A 24388-nucleotide genomic window follows, 5' to 3' on the forward strand; every position below is an offset into this window, starting at 1 on the left:
CACTATACTCACATTACCATTCATAAACAATGAGATTGCTTTTACTGGAAACTCATTTCTCTATAATGGCTACCCAGTATTAAGCAGAGCTGTGGAAACCAAGAGGTTTTCTTTCCCAGCTCGAGATAACTATCGGCTACATACCCCACTTGACGTCGCAGTGCCTTATTCCACATGGTCTAGAAAGATGAAGCCCAGGTGCATTGCCTCGGGAATGGTGCTTGGTCTGTGTGTTCAGCACAGTAAATGAAGTTTATCTGCAATTTGCAATGGAGGTAACTTAAATTGAACCTTTGAAGACTTTGTCGGCACAATCCTTCATGTTCCGGTGGGGAAACAAAAGCCAGTTTTTTTTTTTGAAGCGGTATGCAAAATACCTTTTTTTAATAAGTGAAATTTGTTTTCAATGTTGGAATCAAAGGTGCATGTTCTTTTTCAAATCCAGACAAAGTTTAAGTTGGGTATAAAGCAAGCAATTTGTGAGTAATGTAATTGTCAGATGTACATATTTCCACCCATTTTTGCATTCTTCTCATTCTGTATTTTAAAATAAAATAGAGCCGCCTCTGCTGTGGTGGCAGAATATTATGACACCGCGTTGGGTGGAGTGACTGATGGCTTAACTAAATTTAACATTATTCCTAAGAAATTGTGATGGACTTTAGTGTGATGTAATGGGAACTGTATTTTGTGGGTGTCAACAGTTTTCTTTATGCACAGCGTCTGGGGAGAGAGAGAGAGAGAGATGCTTGTCATGAATATAACAGCCTCATTGTGCAGCGGTGCAGCGGGTGGATCTGTCTGACCGCCACTGGGCACACTCTGCAGAGCAGTTTTCATTATGGCCACTGGCTGTGGGACTTAGCCACGGCTTAGGCGTGCTGCACCACAACTCTGCCCTTTTTTTGATTTAGACCTTGTGTGTTTTGGAGACAGAAGAAATGTCTCAGGAATCCTCTCCACTTGCAAGTCGAAATTGCTTTGGATCCCTTCCCGACAATCAAAAAGATGAATGCTCCCCGTCCCGTGCCTGGACCGGCTGACCCGTTTTTGGGTGCCTTCCGAGAAGCGAGTATTATTGACACCGGAGGCCTGAGGGGCAAGAGGAACCGTGTTAGTAAATGAACGTCTAAGGACTGACGAGAAGGCAGAGAGAGTTGAAGGTTTATACAGACCCTGCAGGGCTGATGATTTAGAAACTAAAGTCGCTCCTACCCCCCCCCCCCACGGCACAAACAAACACCACGCACAATCATAGATGAGGAGTAACCCTGTCCGGAAAGTAGACCTCTGGCTTTACTCAAGAGAGATGGAGCTTGGCGGAACATCCGGAATAGAGAAAAGATGAACAGGGGGAAATGGCGTCTTCGGCCCTGGAAGTATTAGTGATTACGGGTCATGTGATGTCTTCCTCCAACCCCCTGTTCCATCTTTTATTACCCCCATCCTCCTCCTCCAAAAAAAACGTTGATCCAAAGGGGTACTGGAATCATTTCATACACATCTGTGTGCATTATGTATGTCTTTGAGTTGTGTTTATTTAACCTCTGATTAACATTCTTCAGAGCCATTAAGTCTTATATCTACACTGGGCAAGGACACACATCCCCACCCTACAGCCATACCATAACAACGCATTCCTGCCACGTCATGTGCACAAACACTCACAAGTGCTGCCACTGCGGGCACAACCGTAGCATCTGTCTCACTACCCAGCTGCTCACGGTAACAAGGCTAGTTGCCCGTGCATTATTTTGGCTTCCTTGTTGGTCATTTATCCAGATTTTTATAAGTGATGGCCACCCGCACCCCCAATGTGCTTTCAATTTGGGGTGCAATTTGAGAATTTGTTCAAATTACTCTGTCAGGCAGGGACCGCGGACTGTTTGCTTTATCGCACCCATGTAGGTCGGTTTGATACCACATGTGCTGGAAAAGAGAGCCGAGCATAAAAAAAAAAACAACAACCCTCAGACAACGAGAGGCTGTATCCTTCCACACATGGAGGTGCAAGAAGAGAAAAGGGATAAGAGGTTGGAAAAGGACAGAAGGAGAAGCGCAATTCAGAGCAAACACTGTATAGGAACGCAAATTGGACGGTTCAATATGTTCTTACCAGATGGATTTTTACAGTAGTTATTTGAGGACAAGAGCGGGAGGGTGTGAGCAAGCAAAACAGAAAAGGGAGCGCGAGATAGAAAAATAAATTTAGGGGGGTGAACTATTTTTTAGAAGTGTGTGGAAAAGTTCCGAGGTGGTCATGATTGAGTGCCGTTGGAGAATAGCAATAGTTCTGTTTCCCAGCTGTCGTCGCTGCTTGTATGTCTGGATGGATTTACAGTGAGGGAGTCAAGACACACTGAGAAAGAGAAAGAGAGAGAGAGGGAGAGTGATAAGTCTGGGCTTCTGCACCGCTGCTGCTGCTCGCTCCAGAGTGGGGGACATTCTCGGGCCCTCAAAAGTTTATACAGACCATAAACATCTGGGCTCGAAGGCTGAGTAGGGAAAAAAGGAGGTCTGGAGAGCTCTCTCTTTCTCTCTCTCTCCTCTTTCTTCCCTCACAACATTTTTATTGAGCTCCCTTTGCATTAGTTCCTTCTATTGGCAGATTATCACCGGCGCGCAGGGGCTCAATAATCTGGCCCCGCGCCCTCGCCGCTGTCAGCCGTCTGCCGCTCGCCGCCGTGGAGGGGCATCTTACTCGGACTGCTGGGCTTCAGACACTCAGCGCTGCAGGAATTTATGTACATATCACATTAGCATCAGTGGAGGTGGATAATAAGCAGTTGCTATTCGTGTAAACACTGCGATGAGCTCAGCTGTAATTTAATCTAGCTTCTTAGAGGCCCATTATAACTATGATTTCAACAAAAACTGCTAATTAAGAACGTTGATATGGGGCACTTCTCCAAAGCTCCGCATTTTATTCACACCATATTTTTATGTTTCTTCTTTCTACTAGATCTGTTGATGGGTTATCAAAAGGAAATGCTAGAATTTATTGTTATTTGCTAATTTATTCCCCAATAAGTGTTAATCAGATGTTGAAATTATGCTGAGCTGCCAAAATGACAATCTGAAGTTCATGTAGTGATTGTCTTTAAAACTGACAATTTAAGTCAAATCACTTTTATGTAGGCCCTGAATGGAACCAAATCACAAGTTACTTCAGGGCACTTAAGAAGAACAGATCTGGACCGAGTCTTTATTCAACAGAGACCCAACAATCCCCAATGAGCCAGGACTTGGCGAGTGGGAAAGAGAAAAAACATCGTGAGACGTGAACCTGTTTTCCATTCTTAGTGCAGTTAATTCTGACAACATTTATTGTTTCAAAGGCAAACAAATAGTTCTATTACCTAAAAGTATTTTTGTTGCTGATACCTCTGAGTAATACCTAAACTTGTTTTTCTCCTGGCTCATGGTTACACAACCTTTCAGACAGGGCTGTATTGTTTGAAACTTTCCCAGTTTAACTCTGGACAACAATCTGAAAGTGAATTTGTACCTGTTAATCTTGGGGTACCGGTGCATTGGTGGCTCCTGACTGTTCACAGGTGTTGACATGTTGGTAGTCTGTCTGGTGTTCTATCCGGGGTGTACTCTGCCAATCAGATGGGATTACCAGGTTACTTATTGGGTACGTTTGTAACGTCTTTACTGTGAGACTATTAGCCTTAAGTGATGGTAGACACAGCTTTTGAAACCTTGATATTCTACGCTCATAAACACAAACTGAATTTCCTGTCCGGCAGCGGTTTGCACCTCCAAAGATTATTTTCGTGCTGTTAAAAGTCCTTTCCGCCTGGTGAGAACATCTTTTCCAGCAGTGAGATCCAACATTCAGACAAATTTCACATCCTGCACTGGAAAGACGAGCGCGTTGGTGTTAAGCCTGTCTCGAAAAGCTGTAGGATGTGACAGTCTTTGATTCAAATGTGGCTTTTTCTTGAATGAAGATGTTCTCACTTTGTTAGAAGTGTGTTTCATTGAGAAATGCATAATGTTTAATGACGCCTGCCAGCAAGCATTGGACTGTGGGGGTCCATCAGGTGAGGATCCGCTCACGTAGGTCGTGATGGATTTCCTTTGGGGGGTCTCTTTGGAACTGTCTTCTATCCAAGATTGAAGACTGGCTTCTTGGTGCAGCATTATCTTCTAGAGGTTAATGAGGACTAACTGTTGGCTGGAGTCCATTTGCAACCCTTGAGGGTGGGAAGATGCCCAAAACTGGGTGACTGGGATTTTCAGCTTGTTGAAGAATCTCAGACCTCATGTCTGACCGGCGGTGTCAGTATCTCTGTAGAATAAACAACAGAGGCTGGAAATCAATCACAAACCTCTTCAATATCTGTATCCCCTCCGTTTTTTTGGGTTTTTTTGGTCATGCCAAACTGGAGGCCGTTTGAAAGAGCATCAGTCCTAGGAAGGAGAGAAAAGAAAATTGTTTGTGGATGTTATGTAATCTAGCCAGACTGTGAGCAGATGTGACTGGGGAAGGAAAAGAGAGAATGAGGGTCTTGAATGCCGTACACTGGCCAGTCCTCCCACTGCGCTGTCAGATTACCGGGACATGTTTGTTTTTGGAGAGAGAGAGAGAGAGAGAAAAAAATACGTCCAAATAAATAGGCAGCACGGCCAAGACTCCCTCCACCGAACCATCAGCTGTGGCGTTGCTCTCCCACCCGCCTTCATACGGCAGCCCTGAATTTTCTCAGCTGGTTGGTTTTGAGGTTTTTCTCAACAATGCTAGCCCGCTAACCCGTCTGGGTTAACCCACATATGTGGCACGCAGACGGAAAAGGGTTAACAGCCCCCTTTTTCTCCTCCATTCTCTCACTCCCTCCTTTCCTCGATGTTCATCTTTCCCCTACACCCCCCCCCCCATTCCAAAGATTGTACTTTGGTGGCTTGCCCCCGTGCGCTTACGCTCAATGTGTGGAATTATTTTTGTATGGGGAGCTGCGTTTGATTGCCGTGCAGGGACCCTGCCTCATACAATGGCTCCCCTGTTCTGAGGCCCCCAGGTTTCTAAACTAGACCCAGAGCCTTGGGGGTGCTGTGGAAGAAGTAGGTAGAAATGGGAGGGGAGGGGTGTCGGGAGGTTAGGATACGTGAGCAGAGCACCCCACTCTTTCCCCACAGCCACCCCCTAAAAAAACAGATCCCTAGTCTGCCACCATGGGCCCCCCCTTAACCCTCCAACCCCACCAGCAGCCAGTTAGTTAAGGATCCTGCATAAAGCCCCAACAAAAGCAGCTTCATGATACTTTGTGTGTGTGTGTGTGTGTGTGTGTGTGTGTGTGTGTGTGTGTGTGTGTGTGTGTGTGTGTGTGTGTGTGTGTGTGTGTGTGTGTGTGTGTGTGTGTGTGTATGGGGTTGGGTTTTTTTTAAACTCAGATCTCCTCATTCATAAAAATGGATCTTCCCCCACTCGGCACCCTGCTAGCCATCTTAGCGCTAAATCTTAACACTTCCCACGTAGTAGCCACTTGTGTGTTTTCTCTGTGCATTTTTGGGTCTGTTTTTCCACTCGCTGATTTATGCCTGGGGGCAGCTAAAATTAAGAGAGCATTTTGGTGCCGCCCAGGGTGCCTGTGTAAGTGGAGGAATGCGGAGCAGAGTTCTGCTCCATAAGGTGAAATGAATAGGCAGCCATATGCAGAGTCTTGCTTCTTTGACTTTATTATTCAGAAGGAGGGTTTTTCTTTAAATTGCTGTCAGGCTACCAGGAGTTTTCCTACATTTAATCAGGCTGACGGTGTTGCTGGATTCGCTTTTATTTGAGACTTGATTTATGTGTCGTGAAATGTTTTTCCTTCTGAGATTATTTTTCAAGACCCAAACAGGATCACAAAGAAATGAAAAAAGGCTCTATAACTGCCGGAGTTGAAGTCATTGAGCTGAATCGTCTGCTGCCACCTGCTGGTCATTTATGGAACCCTTTCAATTTGTGTTGTTAGCAGATAATTTCACTTACAGCAAACAAATGACTAAAAAATGAAGAAATTTGAGTGTTGAAAATATCCAAATTTTCTTAATAAATGCCAGCATTGAATATTAGGTAATGTATTATGGGACGGGTGGTTGATGTATCATTTTTGTCACAGTGCTTTCTTTGGTCCCATTTCAGGTAGCTCAACACTATCCTACAACACACCATCTCACACAGACCCATCCCCACGCCTGGCTGCCAAAGAAGGTAGGCAACACAGATATTTAAGCCTTTATCCTGCATCGTACTGTTTTTCTGTGTTTCTGAGTAGGTGTAGATGTTTTATGTCTGACAGCTTCAGACAAACACAAGAAAAGTACATAGTCAGTGATGACAAAACTCTGCGCAAGTGCACCTTTTGTGTCATTATTGTGGAGGCGTGTTAACAAGATGACAAAAGCAGCATGACCATGAGACAGCAGGGCGACAACAGAGGTGAAGAAGCTGGATGTGAGGCCCGTGGATGATGCAGTTTGTTGGCCAGAAAGGCTTTGTAGGCAAATGGCAAAGCAACTATATGTACTGTATGTATGGTAAAGATGAAGGAGAAGTCTGATTGGCTACTTCAGGATAGACTGGAGTTCGTGTGTGGGTCTCTGCTGTATGGATGGAGAGAGGATATACTGTATATATAAAAAAAAAAAAAGATTATTACACTCCAGTTAGATGCCAAGAAATTCCACAGACTGGATTGAATACATTTGATATCGGTTGATTTGCTTTAGCCAGTCATTTTGAAAAAGCTGCGTCAACCTATTTTCTTCTGTAACGTATAACTGTAGCCGTGGAGGGAGGTTCACCCTTGTAGAAGTCTTGCAAAACCCAGACTGAGTTTCTAAGAACGACGCCCACGACAGCTCAGACAGCTCAGGATGATGGTCTCTTTTCCCTCTGGATACCTTTTCACTCTACAAACATTATTTTTGTGCTGACATAACACCAACTAGGCGATGGCTGCGTTGCGTATCTGTTAAAAGAAATGGCTGCACATCCTTTACTTGGGTTATATGGTGTCACCACCAGAGACAGGCAAAGGAACTGGAATAACAGAGATAGCCTCGCTCACAGGATGAGGGACCCTATCAAGGCAGGAGGAGAGGAAACATTAGGCCAGATAAGTGCTGAGAATGCCCTCTGCCTCTCTCTATCTGCTGCAGCGGTGAGCGTTAGCAGCCTATGTCCTTGTTCTTGCCCGGCTTCAACAGCAATAGACCAATGGGCAAGCAAGATAAGACTCTGCTCAGTCACCTCTGACCCCAGTCTTCCTGGTTCTCAGCACCAGGTATTTGGACTGGCAGGGATAGTGGGTCACTCCCTTCAACAGCATTTCCCTTTTCACAAGAGGTGACTTCTATTACGGGCGTCTCGAACACGAACTGTGCCTCTGTTTTTCCTGTCCCGATCCCAGTCGTACACTTTCGACCTGAGAAAAAGAAGGGGGGGGGGGCAGGGGGGCTCCTCAAACACAAGGATTCATACCGCTCCGATTTATATTTAGCACTTTTAACTGGACAGGTAGAAAAAGAAAAAAAAGTTGTGAGGTTTTTTTTGCGACCCAACAATTTAAGCACAGTCTCGCTTCAGGAGAAGCCTTTATCTACATTTTCTCGGATCAGCGTCGCCAGATGTTCCAAGTTCATATTGCCTTTTTGAGAACAGTCAAATACCATTCAGGCTCTTTGGGGTAGAGTAAGCACAAGCATGAAGGAGGAGACAACCCGTAATCTGCTCCAGACTCTGCGGTGTAAAATGCAATGTTATGAATAAAAAAGGCCGCATATCAGACACTGAACGCTGCAGCCATGCTAAGGTGCACCGTGGAAAATATAGGCTGCATGTTGTGTATTCTTGGCATCTCTCCTGCGACGAAACGCTATAATTCGCAGTGAAGACGCTCACATTCTCCCTCCAAAGGAGGAAAGATGGTGATTCACCTCTGAATTCATTTACTTTGCTGCCACGTCAACACAACTTGAAGTCTGCCAAGAAGATATCAAGAGGTGTAATTCCCCATTTAAGATAAAGCTAATAAAAAAAAGGTTGATTAATAATACTTGTCAGTTTTCCCCTTGCATATGCATGTTTTTTGCCCTTCAACCTTGTGTTGCTTTGCAGCTTTCGCCGGTCGCCTCTCTGTTCTGTCCATCCCCTTTGTCTTCCCTCGTCTCGCCCCTTCGCTTTGTCATTTTCCTCATCTTCTTCACCCAGATGGTTTCTGAAGCACCTGCATTACAGGGATTAAAAGTTTACCCTGTCTGGGTCTCTCTCTTTCTCTCTCCCTTGGCTCAGTTACCTCTCCCCTTGTCCCGACTTTCTCCATCTCTCTCAACCTCTCCCTCTCTGTTCAGTTTTCTTTCCCTCCCTCTCCGTCTCTCTCTCTCTTTCTTTCTTTCCATCTCTTTCTCCCTCTCTCTCCCCCCCTCCCTCTCTCTCTCTCTCTTCGTCTAGCACTCAGACCTTGTTTTGACTAACCGGTCCTGCAGTCCATGTCTCCCAGGAGCGTGCACCACACCCCAGACCAGAGTGGAAACTGGCTCAAGTCGCAGTCGAAGCGAGGCCTGGAAAAATGAATCAGGAGGTGGGGGTGGTTTGCGAAAAGGGGGGGGGGCACATTCGTTTCTGTGTCTGTGTTTGCGTTGCTGGCTCGCCACGCATATCGCTCCACCACCACCACCATCACCACCACCCCCGCCACCACTGGGGCTTTGTGCGTTCTTACTCCTGCAGCTTCTTCCTTCTCCTGCACTTTCACTTCCACCTCGCCTCCTTCTCACTCAGTGCCGTTAACCCCCCAAACAGAGATTATATACCGGCGGAGACCTGGAGCTGTGTCTCTGTCTCGCTCTGATGCCAGGAAAGGGAAAATAGTTTTAGAGGTTAGCGGAATCCGCTGCCAGCGGCGATGATGCCAAGGGTATCTAAAATGTGGATGAGCCCATATTACCGAGCATCTCCTCCGCAGCCCACACTAGACAGTAGCTGGGCCGGCTGCCATTGTTTTCTTTCTTTTCTTTTTTTTTATAATTCCAAAGCTGTGTTTCGTCTGATTCTTTTTTTTCCTCTTTCTTTCCCCCTCTTTAGGTTCTTAAGTTTCTTCTCGTCTTTCTCTGTCGAGGCGTTATGCCCTTAGTCACTCCGTCTCCAAAATCCTGTCTGCTCCTTCACCTTCTCTCCATCATCTCTCCATCCCACCCCAACTACCCTCTGTCATGTCACCCGTTTGTAACCCCTTGCTTCACCTATGGAGGTAGCCCTGTTGTGTGTGTGTGTTGTTGTTGTTTTTTTTTGTTTTTTTAAAAACTTTTTGGGGTGGTGGAGAGTGGATGGAGGGGGTGGCTGGCGCTGAGTGGAGAGGAAAAAAGGACCACTAAAACAAAGAGAGGTTGTCTGCAGGCGAGGCAGGCAGGAAACGCAAGTCTCCCAGGACTCTCCCCCAGTCACTGCTCCTCGGCTGTCCTGCCGGCCCCCACCAGATTGAACCTGACAGTCCCGCTGAGCAACGGCAGCCCACTTGTTATTCGTCCCTCCTTTCCTTTTTTTTTTTTTTTGTCTTTCTCTGGGCCACACTATCCCGTCTTTCATTCTTTTGATCTGGTTAATTAATTCTCTCTGCTCATGTCTTTCGTTTTGCTCACCGTTTGATTCTCTTTCACAGTTAATCCCCTGCAGGCCCACTTTGTACAAATACCAGAACTTTTTATTGTCAGATAGGAATGGGCCTTCTGCGTAAAGGTTTTAAATTAGTCAGGTGATGAGGAGATGTGTCCCCATTTGGTGGATATTCTGCTAGTAGAGCAAAGAAAAACAAAGCAACTAAATATGACCCGAAAGAAGAACAAGACTCATAATGAGATTTGAAGTGTTTACACTTTTTCATTGGAAAATTGTGAAATAAAAGCAATAAAATTTTGTGTGGTTTGCTGCCAGGAAAATGTTTTATGGACACAGAAAGATTTTACAAGTGGTTTTTTTTGTGTGTTTTTTTTAGTTTTTATTGTGCTGAAGGGAGGGGAAAGAAGAACTTCTATTTGTGTTTTCTATTATTTGTTGTCTCGTACAGGAAAACTTGAACTGTCATTACATCCTAATCCACAAGAGGGCAGTGTTGCACAACGCTCGAGGATAAAACGACAGCTAACGATGAACTTGACGTCACAGGATGCCCCCAATGCTGTAGCTACATGAAGTTACATGAGTCAGGATGACACAAGGCCCAAAGGTGTTGTTCTTGTGCAGACGAGCGCATCCGTTTGACACCAAAGAGAACAAACATTCGTGTGTTTCAGTGTTTGGTCTCTCTTTTCTAACGTGGATGAGATCAAAAAAGTGCAGATGAATGCTGGGAATTATTTCAAAATGAACAAGCTTGGGGATGAATACTTTATCAGGAAAAGCAGTTCTAGGAAAAGGATTAGATGGACATGGATGCTTACATAATTCACGGTATATAATCAAGATTAAATTTGCATTCATAAAATCTAAAAATACATTAATTCTTAGACTTTATTCTTGTGATGAATGATCCTTATTGTGTAAAAGCACCACACTGTAAGATGTGTTCACTGCGGTTGTTGAACTGATTCAGAAAGCAGCCTAGTGTCCAGCCTGGAGTACATCTAGGAATTCAAACTGCCAACTTTGATTGCCAATAAGTGTCCTTCTCACCTACACTGATGGGAAATGGGATTTCCTCTTGACCTTAAATTGTTCTCCTTATCTCTACTGCGACCTCTTTTGTCACTGTTACTCTTCATCAGCTGCCCTCTGGGGGTAAAGCTGCTGACAGAAAGATGTAGAGATCACTATAACGCCGGGAAACGCGTGTCACACACACACGTTTGGATACAGCGTGTATTGTATTTCCTTGTGTTCTTGTTTGGTTCGAAATGGTTTATACTCACAATGATCCAAATCATCAAGGGTGCTGGCCAGGTGATTACACCAGTGGGGTTTTTGAAACAGCGCCACGGGAATGATACCATTTCTGTTTTATCTGCTTGTGCCAGAGTGATTGATAGAAACTGGAAGCGGTCCAGCTTCACACTCAGCCAGGCGCTAACCGCAGACACACAGCAGGTAGATCCCATGCAAACCAGGCCAGCTTGGCTGTTTCTCAAGGTCTCATAAAACTGAAATGTGTGGCGAGGGCGAACATCATACATGTGATTTTGTCTGAAGCATTTGTCTCTGTAAGCCGTTCACTTGTGGGCAAAGTGTTGCAAGCTGCTCAACCCATTGCACTGAAACAACATTAGCGTCTCCAGATATCCTGTGCTGGAAATAAAAAAAGAACCGCAATTTGATAGATTTATTAATGATCATTGGCACAGTTTCCCCTGCAGCCCTGCCATCAGGTCAGCCCACATAACATAGAGACGCATACCATAATCACACACTTAAATTGTTCGTTGAATTTCACCCTGTTAGTAAAGAGCAACTGGAATATAATAAACTCAAAAACGTGTTTCCTGTTTCTTCCTCAGACCCTTCATACGATGCCGTACGGCGGACAGGATGGTCAAACAACATGCACAGTGGCAAAGGTGAGCACACACAAGCTGTCCTTAAACACTGTTGACTAGGCATAACCAACCTAATCTGTAAATGCACAATTGAAATTGAATAAATCCCTAGAGGATAAAGATTTGACAAATCAAACCGAAGGTAGCTTCAATACCTGAGTCCCGACTATCAGGACAGACTCCTAAAGGTTTCAGATTCAAAAAACGAACAGATGAATAAAAGGACATCCACCAATTACAGCCGTGCTGACTTTGGACATCTAACAGGCCTTGAAGTTGTATTTTCTTTTATCTGTTGCCCTCCAACTGATTTTATTCCTGAACATTTTTTCCTGTCTTTTATCCTCCTCTGATTCTGCAGGGTCACCGGTGGTGTCTCAGAATGTGAGCAAGTCCAACGAGCAGCCCAGAGCTCAGCCGGGTAACGGCTCACCTTGTGTCTATTGATCATGACTTTATTATATTCATTATATTTTACAATTATTTATTCTATATTTATACTATTTAGTATGGGCAGCATGCAATTATAGCACAGTAGTTAACAAAGCTCTCCTTCTCTGCAGATCCTTACCAGATTCTGGGTCCCACTAGCAGCCGCCTTGCTAATCCAGGTATCGAGCCTATTTCTAGTAAATCTGCCAGTTGATATAAAAAAAATGAATAATAAGCTCTTGTCTGAATGAGGCTGAATACATCACTATTTTTTTGCTTCAGGTTCAGGTCAGATCCAACTGTGGCAGTTCCTCCTGGAGCTCCTGTCCGACAGCGCCAACGCCGGCTGCATCACCTGGGAGGGCACCAACGGCGAGTTCAAGATGACGGATCCGGATGAGGTGGCGAGGCGCTGGGGCGAGCGTAAGAGCAAGCCCAACATGAACTATGACAAGCTGAGCCGTGCGCTCCGCTACTACTATGACAAAAATATCATGACCAAGGTGCACGGCAAGCGATACGCCTACAAATTCGACTTCCACGGCATTGCTCAAGCACTGCAGCCCCACCCCACCGAGTCCTCCATGTATAAGTACCCATCGGACCTAGCCTATGTGCCTTCTTACCACGCTCACCAGCAAAAGGTCAACTTTGTGTCCCCGCACCCTCCATCCATGCCCGTCACCTCCTCCAACTTTTTCGGACCCACTGCTCCCTACTGGAGCTCACCCACCGCAGGCATCTACCCCAACCCAAATGTCCCCCGCCACCCTAACACCCACGTGCCATCCCACCTGGGTAGCTACTATTAAGCCACCCCGCACCGACCAGCCAAGACCTGCACTCCTAACAATGCCCAACCAATGAAGACTGAGTTGATAGAGGCATTTATACTCTGAAGAAACTTCGCTCCTGAATGAAGGATGAAAACTGAAGGAGATTTTTTTCTATTATTTGTAAGAATCTATAAACAACTGGATGCTACGGTCCCAAATGGAATACTACTTAGCTTTACAAGACTAGTGACTGTCTGTGCATGTTTTTTCGGACGTGCGTATGAGTTCTTGTGCCTTTCGCTCTGTCGCCGTCCAGTCAGCTGCACCTACAAGTGTCCTTTCCAAATCTTTCCCCAAACCAAAGCCTGAGGGCAAGGAGAGCGTCTCCTCGCTACGCTACAGCACCAGACATGGGCCTGTTCTTCACAGGTCTCAATCTACACCACCTCCCCTCAGTACATTATGTACATTTAGCTCTGAAACATCTGCCTTGTTGGGGGTTTCTTCCTCCCATCTCATCCTGTCGTCTGCCTCGGTCATCCCGGCATCTCGGTCTGTGTGCATGGAGTGTCCTCTGGAATTTGCTGGACAAGCAGGAGCTCTGAAAGAGATGGACTTTTCTCAGCACTGAATGAAATTTGGCAACAGGAATATGCCATTCACGATTTAATTTATCCTCCAAACTGGAAGGCTAGAGAAGAGTTAAATGCTGGAGAAGGAAGCGCTGTATGTTTTTCTGACCTGGGTCAACTCAGTTACTAAGAAATGCTTTTTTTGTGTGTTTTTTTTGTGGACTGTAACGGTCATTGTGTACAGTTGACTTTACTTTGCTGGGAAAGCTGAGTCAACCTGTAATGGAAATAATTCGCAAGAATAATTCAGGCCAGGTTAGATGTTTTCAGGGGCCCACACACTTGGCCATTAAATGTTTGCCGTCTTGTCAGCCGTGCCATATCCAGATGTTTCTGTTGCGCGACCATGTCAGTATTAATGTGAATGTCTTCTGGTTAACATATGTAAAAAGGGATTCCCTCAAGCAAAATCGAACTTTGTCAATGTTTTTTTTGTTTTTTTTGAATGAGAAATATCATTCTTGGATTTTCAGCACCGTTCCTGCTGCACACGTCTAAGTCATACAAGTGCCTTTTTTTTTTTTTTTTGCGCCAAGGCATAATGATCTGTGATTGATTATGGATAAAAGAGAATCTTAAAATGCGTAGATACATAATCACCATCTGGATTTATGCCAGAAATTTGACAACTTTTGATTCTGAAGTGTCTTTGCATTGAGTCATGTCGCTAGACATTTAAGTTGCAGGGCTTAGTCTGGTGAGCAGCATGTGCGTCTCACTGTTAATAAGACCAGCAAAATGCACACAACTCTCAAAGTCAGGATATCACCATTATGCATTGGTATCAGAACATCTCCATCTTCAGGTGTTCAAAGCTGTTGATAGCAAAAAAGCATTCCTTTGGAAAATAAACTGCTCGGAACTTAGCGGTTTATGAGACGATAAAATCCACAATGAGATGAAACAAAGGAATCCTCAGATTCGCAAACGCTGTGCGTTTGTCAGACCTGTTTTGTATTATTTTATAAGCATCAGACAACTAGGCATTAAAGCAACTTACTGTATAAATTATGCAGAGTTATTTTCATATGTGACACAGTATAAAAATTCAAGAGAATTAATACGAGTTGACCTCGGTCAAAAAATGCAAAACCTTTAAAGTCCATTTCTGCTAAGTAGTTTGTTCAGCATTGTAAGCGTTTTTATATCTGTACATTTGGGCAATACATTTTAACACTTATTCTTTTAATTGTTATTTTTCTACAAATTTGGTTGTACCATCTGAAGTGCCTTTATGTATACAAGGTATTTTCTTGTATTCCCAAAAATCCACAAACTGCTTGAATCCCAATCAAGAGGCCAGGGATTCCTCTACTCTTCATGTAACTTGTGATTTACGGCGGATCTTTTCTTCCCTGAATCACCTTTTTATGCAAAACGGCCCCCAGGAGTCGGCGGCTTTGTCTGTGCATAAAAGAATTTTAGGTATCTTTATGCAAAATGCAAACAGCCTTAATATCCACAACCAGCTTCTCCTAAAAAATATAGCTTTTAAAGGACAAATAAAAAAAGGGAACATGTAATTTGTAGCATAAAGAAATTATTCTAACGTGACTTCCAGTTTTCACAAGCATTATCAATGAAAGGGATATGTGCTACTTCCTATATGCAATGTATTTTGGATATTAAATATATAAATATATAAATATATAAATATGTGTGTCTTTGTGTGTGTAATTTTGCAAGTAACCAGTGTATTATTATTATTATTATTATTATTATTAATTATTATTAATTATTATTATTATTATTATTATTGTCATTCTTGCAATGTATGAAGTAATACCTTTTGAAAAAGGGCTTTTGTGTAGGAAAATGTGACAAAATAAATGTTTTTACCTCTCAGATCTTTCCACTGCCTGTCTTAGTGCCGGGACAGATTAAAGAAAGGAAAAAAAAATTTGAAAAAATTCAGATCCACAAAAGTAGAGCAAAGTAGAAAAAAACTTTACATTTCATTCATGTGTGTTTTACAGTTTAATCTTGTCATAGCTAAAAGGCTCGCTGTCTAATCGTAAGACATAAATGAACAAGTACTGTTTCCCGTTAAAGGAAAATATGTACGGTTTATGGTTTATTACACCTAATTTAATCTAATATAACCGCCTACAAAAATAATTCTACCTTCATGAATGGAATGAATGATTGACGCACTTTTAAATTATACAGTCATACTCTGAGGTATTTCATTTCTTTCCACCCCAATTATTACATACCAGCAATGGCAGAATAAAATGTGTGTTTGTTCTTGCTGGCTGAAGCAGAAATGAATGCACGTTTTCAGTTTTAATCATTTCTAGTAGTGCAGACACAAGGAGGCTTTTGCTGTGATGATCACATGATGAATTGCGCCTTCACCATTTCCACCTCTATCGGCTCCAGAATGGAAAATGTAGGTGCAAATTACTTTCATCTTCTGACGAAAGTCTTTTGTGCCTTTGACTCATCCGTTGCGTCATTTATTTGTGTCTCCAAACGCACCTTCAAATAATAGGCATTGGCACGGCAACAACTGTTTTGGACAAATTATAGCTAATGCCTTAAGAAGTACTTTGTGTTTTTACAGGAACCCTACAGATAAATAGTGCATCACAAGCACAATGAATGGCCATTAAGAGGGTGTTGTATGTAAATACGGTTGTGAAGCAAGTATGATCTGCATCCTGCTGATATTTGTGGTCCTTAGGCCTTGATCTGCTCAGCAATCCTTCATCTAAGTAGACTACGTATACAGTCTGCAGTCCATCATTAAGGAGGTCACAGTGGCTACTCCATCTCAACAAACCTGTAGGAACCGAGTGTTAACAGACACTTTACGTCCTCGTTCCTTTTAATGGAGATTTACAGTTTCCTACAAAGGACCTGCAGGCAAAACAACGAACAGTAAGAGCCAGGTTTTATCTGAAGGGGCCGTCGTCTCCGTCCTATGTTGAACACTGTTTGCTGTCAAAACTTGGCTTTGTTTGCAGATAAAAAACTTCTGTGGGTGTTGGCCCCTGTCATTACTGTATGTTGCTTTGACCTTTTTTGATGACAGTCCGGCTACGATGTCCCGGTTCAATTTAACAGAAGATGAGGGCACAGACATTTTTTTAATGCAAAAATAGTCTTTATTTTGGTGTATTATCCCCTGAGATCAAATACAAAAAGACCAAAAAAACAGTTCTTTTCTTTACAAAGCCTTCAGTTGAGAATAAAAATACAACATTACTTACCGGCCCCTGAGTCTGACCCTTTCCTTGTGACCCATTGTCCAAATAAGGTTTTTAAGTGTCTCCTAATGTGTCTAATGTGTCAGAAATCAGCAGCAAGAACCACTTTCTCTTCAACTTCGGTCCTTCAAGTAGAATTTACTCCCTGTGTAATATATACAGCAGTTCATTTAGATTTCTGCATCTCCAATTACAAATAAAAAACCCAACAAGAAAAGCCAGAAGAACGTTACAATCATTCGTCTTTTAAAGCAAGACCTGGCATAGACAAATCCATGTATGAGCGACTAAGAAAACTCTGCAGCTGCTTCGGTTTCACGTCTGACCCGGTCTCCCTCTGGAAAACAGGTTCCTACTCAGCAGACAGTGACAGGTGTGGTTTTTACATACAAATGGATTACAATAAGAATACTGGCCCACAGACGGCCTTCTTATTAGGGCTCAGCACAACAGAAAAACAAATAAGTAGCACAATGTCCTTCGTGGGGTGACCCCACCTGCCTCCATATCCTGCTTCGGTCTTGAGGAGTTCAATACTAGGAGGCATGCACTTTCCCCAGTCTCAGTTTCTGAAGGTCTTCGCAGTTGAAACAACCTCTCAGATCTTAGTGACTATCGGGGGTTCATTGATATCGATCACCTCGAAACCCTGATTGTCGTGTCCCTCTTTGGAGTGGTGATGGTGACCTTTGATGTTGTGGAAGCAGTAGGCACAGTGAGCGGTGGCCACCGGCACCACCTTGGAGAAGTTGGAGAAATCTACCCTGTACTTCCCCTCCTTGCTTCTAGAAATTATTGGTAAAAAGTTGAAGCCCCACATGATTTCCTGAGGAATGAAGGACGTCCGGACTTGGCAGGTGGAGCTGGTGGACTCTGCTGTGCCTTCCAGGAAGACCACCAGCTCAAACTCCTGCTTATGGAGGGTGTCCACCGCCATCTCAAAGAAGGGACTGCTCTTGTTGATGACGTGGTACAGTGTGAGAGGACAGACAAAGAAAAGGTTGTCCTTGCCAGCATCCACCATGAATTCAATGTTCACCTGGTCCATGATGATCGTCTCCCCATCTGACGTAATGGTTGTCCTCAGCAGCTTGCCATAGATCTGGCTTCCGATCATCAGGGTCTTGCGCAGATTTGCTACTCTGATGGACAAGCAAAGGGAGCCATTTTTGGGGCTAATGACAGCCATATCGCTAAACGTGATAGTCTTTGCCCTTTTTTTAGGTAAAGAGATTTTGGAGAGGATGACTCCACACATAAAGCAGTTGATAATGGCTCCAAGGAGGGACTGGATGATGAGAAGGGCCACCGCGCCTGGGCAGAGAGGCGTGAGAGCTCGACCGCCATATCCAATAGTCGTCTGGGTTTCAAGGGAGTACAGGAACGCTGTCGTGAGCCCTACAACATTATCGACACATGGAGTGTGATTCGTCTCCGGGTTCTGCCACGTCAGATCCCCATTACTTCGGGCAATCCAGTACCACAGCAGCCCAAAGATGAACCAGCTGAGGGTGAAAGACGCAATGAAGAGGAAGAGCACAAAACGCCACCGGATTTCCACAAAGGTTGTCCAGAAGTCAGCCAGAAAATAAAAGTGGTTGCTATACTTGATGTTTCCATACTCGATGTTGCAGCGACCATCTTTGGTCACCAGTCTGGTCCTGTGGCTTCTTCGCTCAGCCAGAAAGTTCTGAATGTGCTTGCTGAAACAATCAAACATGGTGTCCAAGGTCAGAACCTGTCAGACATGAGAAGAGAGGGGGTAAGAAAACCATTCATTCGTGAGATGCATTTAGAACTCCATAAAAAAGGCAGTTCTTAAGCTGCACACAGCATGTTTTTTCTTATCTGATACGTACATTTAACCAGTCGTCCCTAAAAACTATAATTCACTACCATCAAACAGCAAAGTGTCATAACAACGCAAGATGACCTGACGGGTCCAGAGAAGCAGAAAGGAAGCTATGTCAGGCCAACAAACCTGGCTCTTCTCCTCACTGTGGACCATTTAGATTGAGCCTCGCATGTTCCAGCTCAAGTTTTAATTCTTACAGAAAGGCTATAATCCAGGGTGGATGCAGCACCGCGGTAATGACCCAGAGTTAATGAGAATAAAAATTTCCACTCGAGTGTAACACATAAGCGCTCCTAATAAACCAAATGATTTGAGAACTTTGTGCCTCCGCATAAACATCGACTTTGATTGCCAGGTTTTCGATGCTGAAAAAATAAACATGACATTAAAATAATTTGGGCAAAACCAAGCCAGGAGGCCAGCTGCTGGCAGACACAGCCATCTTTGACTTTAAGAGTTCTCATGCGTCTGTTGCTTGATGGATGGTGACTGGCACTATTGGCGGCACAGATATTTCCAAATAATTACGCCCTGTGTTCTTGCCAAGTCATGCAAAGTACCCATTTGGATCACGGCGTGCTTGTTAATCAGTGTGAAATAGTACAAAACAAACTGGCCAGAGAGGTTCCGTTTCCATTTTCGCCCCTTGAAAATCACATGCAGTCATTTTGCAAAAATTACGCCATGCAGCTTGTTCGCAGGTGTTTGTCTTTTGGGAGGTAATCCTAGTCATTTCACACCTAATCATTATGCCAGCATGTTTTCCCACTGTTGTGAGAAACAAGCAGGAATAATTTCAGGTAGTTAGTATTTAATTGTGGCTATGGCCAATAGCCCTATATGATTGCGTTTGCTTAGGAAGCCATTACCGTTATGATTTATACACTTTGGAACGGCATTTAATGGTTATTAACTGCATTTTAGAGATATTTTCTGGAATCAATTAAAAAGTTTTGGACAAAAAATGTGTTTTTCTGGTTGAAAAATTAAGTTTATTCTCTCCTGTCGGCAGATTGATTAAAATTCTGACTTCTTTTGATCCATTTTTACACAAATACGCCATACAAAAAACAACAATAAAGGCAGGACAGGTTGTAGTCAAGTAAAGGTTCATGCCTTTGTTTTACCTGCTATTTAAAATCACTTTATTCGATTAGGAACATTTGGATTCATTAATTCTTTTAGAACAATTATTCATCATTCTAATAGAGATATTGAATATCTTTATGATTTGTAGCTTGTGACTTTTGCATAATTTCAGTCAAGGCAACCGTTTAAAAAGCGATTTAAAAAAGCGGATTATAGGATAAGCCTTATTTAGAGTAACCTTTTTTCGAGGCACAATCTGTCTGTAAAATCTACTACATAAAGAAAAAAATATATAATAATATATTAATATAAATAATAATATATATATATATGTATATATGTATATATATATATATATATATATATATATATATATATATATATATATATATATATATATATATATATATATATATATATATATATATATAAATTCATTCATTTAATTGCAGCCCATTTTCTTTCTTTCTTTGGTTCTTGCGTTTTTTGTAGAAAGCAATATTGCTGATAATCCTGTTTCATGTGCGATCGGCATTTGTTATGCATCAAGCTTTAACAAATTAAATTATCCAACAGAAAATAATTTCATGGAAACTCACCTGAAAGCAGTCAGTGCTCTGGGGGGGTTAATATCTGAACTCCAACTAGACCTCCTCTCCTCTCTACCTGTCTTGTTCAGGTGTGTCCTCCTCTTACTCCTGCTCAGCAGTACCTGTGTGCATTTATCCTCAGCCAGGTGATGTTTACGCCCACAGAAACACCAAGTACCCCCCCCATCCCCCGCCCACAAACACTCATACTGTACACACACACATGCATATCCTTCCTCCCGGCCCCTGATTGCATGTTTACCCCACAAAACGCCTGGCACCAAGGGCCAAGCTGACCTCTGTTTGCCACGCTCCTGGTCTGCTACAGTCTTGGAGTTACTCTAGATTTGCTGCGGGTTTATGTTGACATTTGAATTCACAGTGAATTAAAAAAAAAAAAAAAAAAAAGAGCTAATGTTGACAGTGCAGAAGCGAAAACCAGTAGGAACTGTAACTATATTTGGTTCTGGTTCTTTGTGTCTCCATGACGAACACACTTTTTGATATTTTTACTGTAGCACTCGCACACGCACAAATTCCTTTATGCCTCATTGTGGGGATAGTTTTTGTGTTTTTTTTAGTTGTGAATGTGATGAAAGAAGATAAGAAGAAAATGGGAGGAAAGAACATCATTTTCACAGATACTGATGATAGTCATGTTTAATTAAAACTTGTTTATCCATGTTTTCCTCCTTTTATCAGATAATGATATCCTAAAAACTTGTTTAACACATCACGGAGTGTGGTCTCCCTCCGAGCAACAAAAACCGTGACTACAGGGGTGTGTTTTAAATGGAATACCAGGACCGTGCAATAACGAGGTGATGGAGTGAGCCAGGAGTAACCGTGGAGATCCAAACAGATATATTTCTCTCCGGGGTCGCCTAGGGATTCAAATCAGCTCATGAGCCGGACATGCCAACGGGAGGAAAAGTTGTGAATTGTGAAGGGAGTCGTTTTTCATCTCTATTGTTCCTGGCATAAGTGACTGAAACAACCATAGTATTACCTTTCATGCTGCAGAATGTGTATCCTATCCACAACCACACTACATCACTGTTGACACACAACAAGTTTAGACTTGTCAGTTTTCTTCCGGATCTGTGTAATCGTGGATGTAAAGCTCCTTGCATGTAAGCTTTTCTTTTTTTTTTTTAAATCCGGTGAGCTGTTTGAGTGTTGGTTTAATGAACCACCTCGGGTTTTTTAAAATCCCTTTTATATTGGACAAAAAGAGGCTGAAACAGTCACCAGACCATGTGGCTGGCTGGGCGACTCCTGCAGAGGATGCATAAGATTAATAGGGATGCATTCAGAGTCAATTACTGCTGCTGAATAATAATAGCACCACAGTCACAAATCATTCCCCAGATATGGTAATTGGAGGGGTTTTGGAGCTTTAGTATCAGTGACCCTCAGGTAAATGGGCATCCCACAGCAAACGCAGAGATACCTGTCCTGCCAGGACCTTTGACCCCCCCCCCCTAGCACTGATGACATCATCGCCTGTCTGTGCAGATCCAAATTCCTGCATGGCAGCCATCACCTTCTCTTTGGACCTGAAAGATCAGAACGTCAAGCAGCCACCAGTTAGACTGATCTTTAATCTGCCATCATCACACGATAGTGATTTAGTTTCAGCATTTATTTAATAAATCTGCAAATGGATTGGGCTGAATTAACGAAAGTATTCTTCCACCCTTTCAAGACGTTAAACAGTCAACATGTTGAATGAAATCAATTAAACCCTTCAGAAACCAAGCTCGGAGTCTTGGACTGTGAAAGAGACGCTTCTACCAAAGATTCAAGAAGGTTATTCTTAACCCTGACATCTATTAAATTTCTACTTCTTTATTTTCCTTTTCCATTCTTTCATGAAAAAAAATTTGTGAATCAAATTTGGCTGCTTCACAAAAACAGAAAAAAAAAAATCCATTGCCCTCTGACTTAATTATGAAATGTAGCCTTGAGCATTGGGCTGAAACATTTTAATTAATTATGGTTTGCATAATAATGAAGTCTTTGTTTTTTTATTTTCTTTTTTTTTTTCTTCTTATCAGTCACTGTGTGGTTTCATGATCCGACCTGCTCGACTTGAGCTGAATAGATCAATACTTGTGTATGCATGTGTGTGTGTGTGTGTGTGTGTGTGTGTGTGTGTGTGTGTGTGTGTATGTGTGTGTGTGTGTGACGATGTCTCCATCCAGCCGCTGTGTTGGATCGTCGTGCTACTGATCATTTATATTCTGTATCCATCATCCTGAGGGTAAAAATGGCAAAGCGCTAAATGCCAGGCGTTGGAATCCCAGGGTGCGCGATGTGCTTGTAAAATATCTGCTTCGTGATAACACAAATACAAATATAAGATATTTGTTCACTTTTTCTTTTCAACATTTGTGCATCTTCTGAATGTAACATTAGCAACAAACAAAAAACAAGCAGTTGCGATTCAAACCATCTTCAGATCAGTGCCCCCCCCCTTCTCTAAAGTGTTGGTGCCTTGGGTGCTATAGTATATATACATATCAACACACTCTCATTGAGGGACCTCAGCTGTCAGCCACTAATAAGGACAAAGTGTAAAAGCTAGGCCCACAGCATTTGTGGGGATTTTCCACAAACTCTTGCACCGACTGTCGTGCTTCATTAAAACTAATGAAATTGTGTTTTCACTACATCCCATCATAAACGCAGCTGTTCTATAGGATGTGTATAACCTATTTCGACTTCAGCAGATGGTCGGCCGGTGAGTACAGTATGTACAGTGCATGAGGCGATGAAGTGGAAGATGTTGAGCTTGTCATAAACATTTAAAGTACAGTCAGATTGTTGTGCGGCCGCGGGCCGATGCGTTTGTGTTTCTGCGTAGATTTCAAGTGTAAGTCAATAATTTTATTTATTTCTATTTAATCAGACAAAGGAAGGCATATCACTGTTGATGAGGATGAGCAGAATTCCAGTTTAGGTTGTCACTCGTGTCCTTGACCCCCAGCTTCCTGTCCCACTCAGAGGACTTCGGCCTGAATGAGCAGCGGCGCGGCTTGAATGAATAACTCAATGAAAGAGAAAGCCCACAACAGAACCACAACCCCATTGTGCTGCATGAGGGATCTTATCCATCCTGAGGCGTGAATGCAGTCGGTATATCAGCTGTCATGTGTTATATTCTCTTAGGGCCTCTGTTGTGTTTAATAAATCATTTGCGAATACTCTAAAGTCGTGAGTTTTTTATCCTGACTTTGAATCCAGAGAGGTCGAGGAAAGATATATCAAGCTGGTTGTGCTAATTGACAATATTTCATTACTTTTTCTGTTTTTGTACTGTTGCAGACGAGTTGAGCTGCCGTACAAAATGTCTTATGCCCGTTTGCCTCCATCAACACAGGGCAGTAAGTACTTTGTAAACTCACCAGCCTCACTCAGCAGCCAAGTGCATTTAAAATGTCAAAGGTGCACAATTAAAATTTTAGACATAAAACTCCACAACATCTGAAAGTCAACATACAATATTTATTTAGCCATGAGTTCATTTTTCATTGGTTTTTTGACATGTACAAGATATTGTCTCTCAGCCTGACAGTAGCGGCCTGCAGACTGCATTAGAGGAAGAGGCTGCTCTTCATCATTGCCAAAGCTTTTTGACATTGATGGGCTTGGACTGAAGCGCATCGTAGATTATATGGACCAGCGGGCAATAGACTGAAAAATTCAAGTGCAATGTTATGTTTCATAAATGGGCTGTGGAGGATTCATGTCTTCTCGATGTTGGGATGTTTCTAAAACATAATTTACTTAGATCAAATATTCATGTCTCCCTGGAGCTGTTTGCATCATCACACATGAAGTAAATGGCCCCCGCATTGGTGTCAAATAAACATTTTCTCATCATAAAAAAAAAACAAACCCACACACCATAATGTAATCAACTTTCTTTCTATTCCTGTCAGACGGAAAAAAGAAAGAAAGAAAAAGAATCAGCGATTTGTCAAGATGACATCACGGATGTCAGACTGCTCCTCGATAAGAAGGACACATCGACCCACCATGATGTACAATCTCACATAGAACTTGGGATGAGCTGCATCAATGATGACTGAGATAGACAGCACATTGAGAGAAACTCAGTTCTGACATTTAAAGCTCAAGATCTTGATTTCAGATAAAAGGATCCAGGTAAAGAATCGACCAGCGGTTACTAATTAAATCCTCAGAAATGCAGCTTCAGACTGCCTGTAGCTGATGGATCTCTGTACCACGGTGCTTCATTAATACACAAAACACTTAA

General features: G+C 42.8%; 2 protein-coding genes across 11 annotated transcripts in view; one reads left to right on the forward strand and one right to left on the reverse strand.

Annotated features, from left to right (window-relative positions):
• Positions 1-15011, forward strand: part of fli1 (Fli-1 proto-oncogene, ETS transcription factor) — a 27538-nt gene extending 12527 nt beyond the window's left edge. For all 10 annotated transcript variants that reach the window (XM_068316979.1, XM_068316978.1, XM_068316977.1 and 7 more), the window contains 5 exons: positions 6134-6202; positions 11479-11538; positions 11879-11938; positions 12081-12128; positions 12232-15011. In XM_068316979.1, the coding sequence (XP_068173080.1) occupies positions 6134-6202; positions 11479-11538; positions 11879-11938; positions 12081-12128; positions 12232-12761 (767 nt within the window). In that variant the 3' untranslated portion in view covers positions 12762-15011. The remainder of the gene's footprint in view (positions 1-6133; positions 6203-11478; positions 11539-11878; positions 11939-12080; positions 12129-12231) is intronic.
• kcnj1a.1 (potassium inwardly rectifying channel subfamily J member 1a, tandem duplicate 1) lies at positions 13782-20240 on the reverse strand. The gene is made up of 2 exons (XM_068316987.1): positions 20113-20240; positions 13782-18307 (listed from the first exon to the last, which is right to left on the reverse strand). The coding sequence occupies exon 2, from the start codon at positions 18287-18289 to the stop codon at positions 17168-17170; it is 1122 nt and encodes a 373-aa protein (XP_068173088.1). The 5' UTR covers positions 18290-18307; positions 20113-20240; the 3' UTR covers positions 13782-17167.
• Between the last annotated feature and the right edge of the window lie 4148 nt (positions 20241-24388).

The sequence above is a fragment of the Antennarius striatus genome, chromosome 6 (genome assembly GCF_040054535.1).
Source record: "Antennarius striatus isolate MH-2024 chromosome 6, ASM4005453v1, whole genome shotgun sequence".
Taxonomy (NCBI): Eukaryota; Metazoa; Chordata; class Actinopteri; order Lophiiformes; family Antennariidae; genus Antennarius; species Antennarius striatus.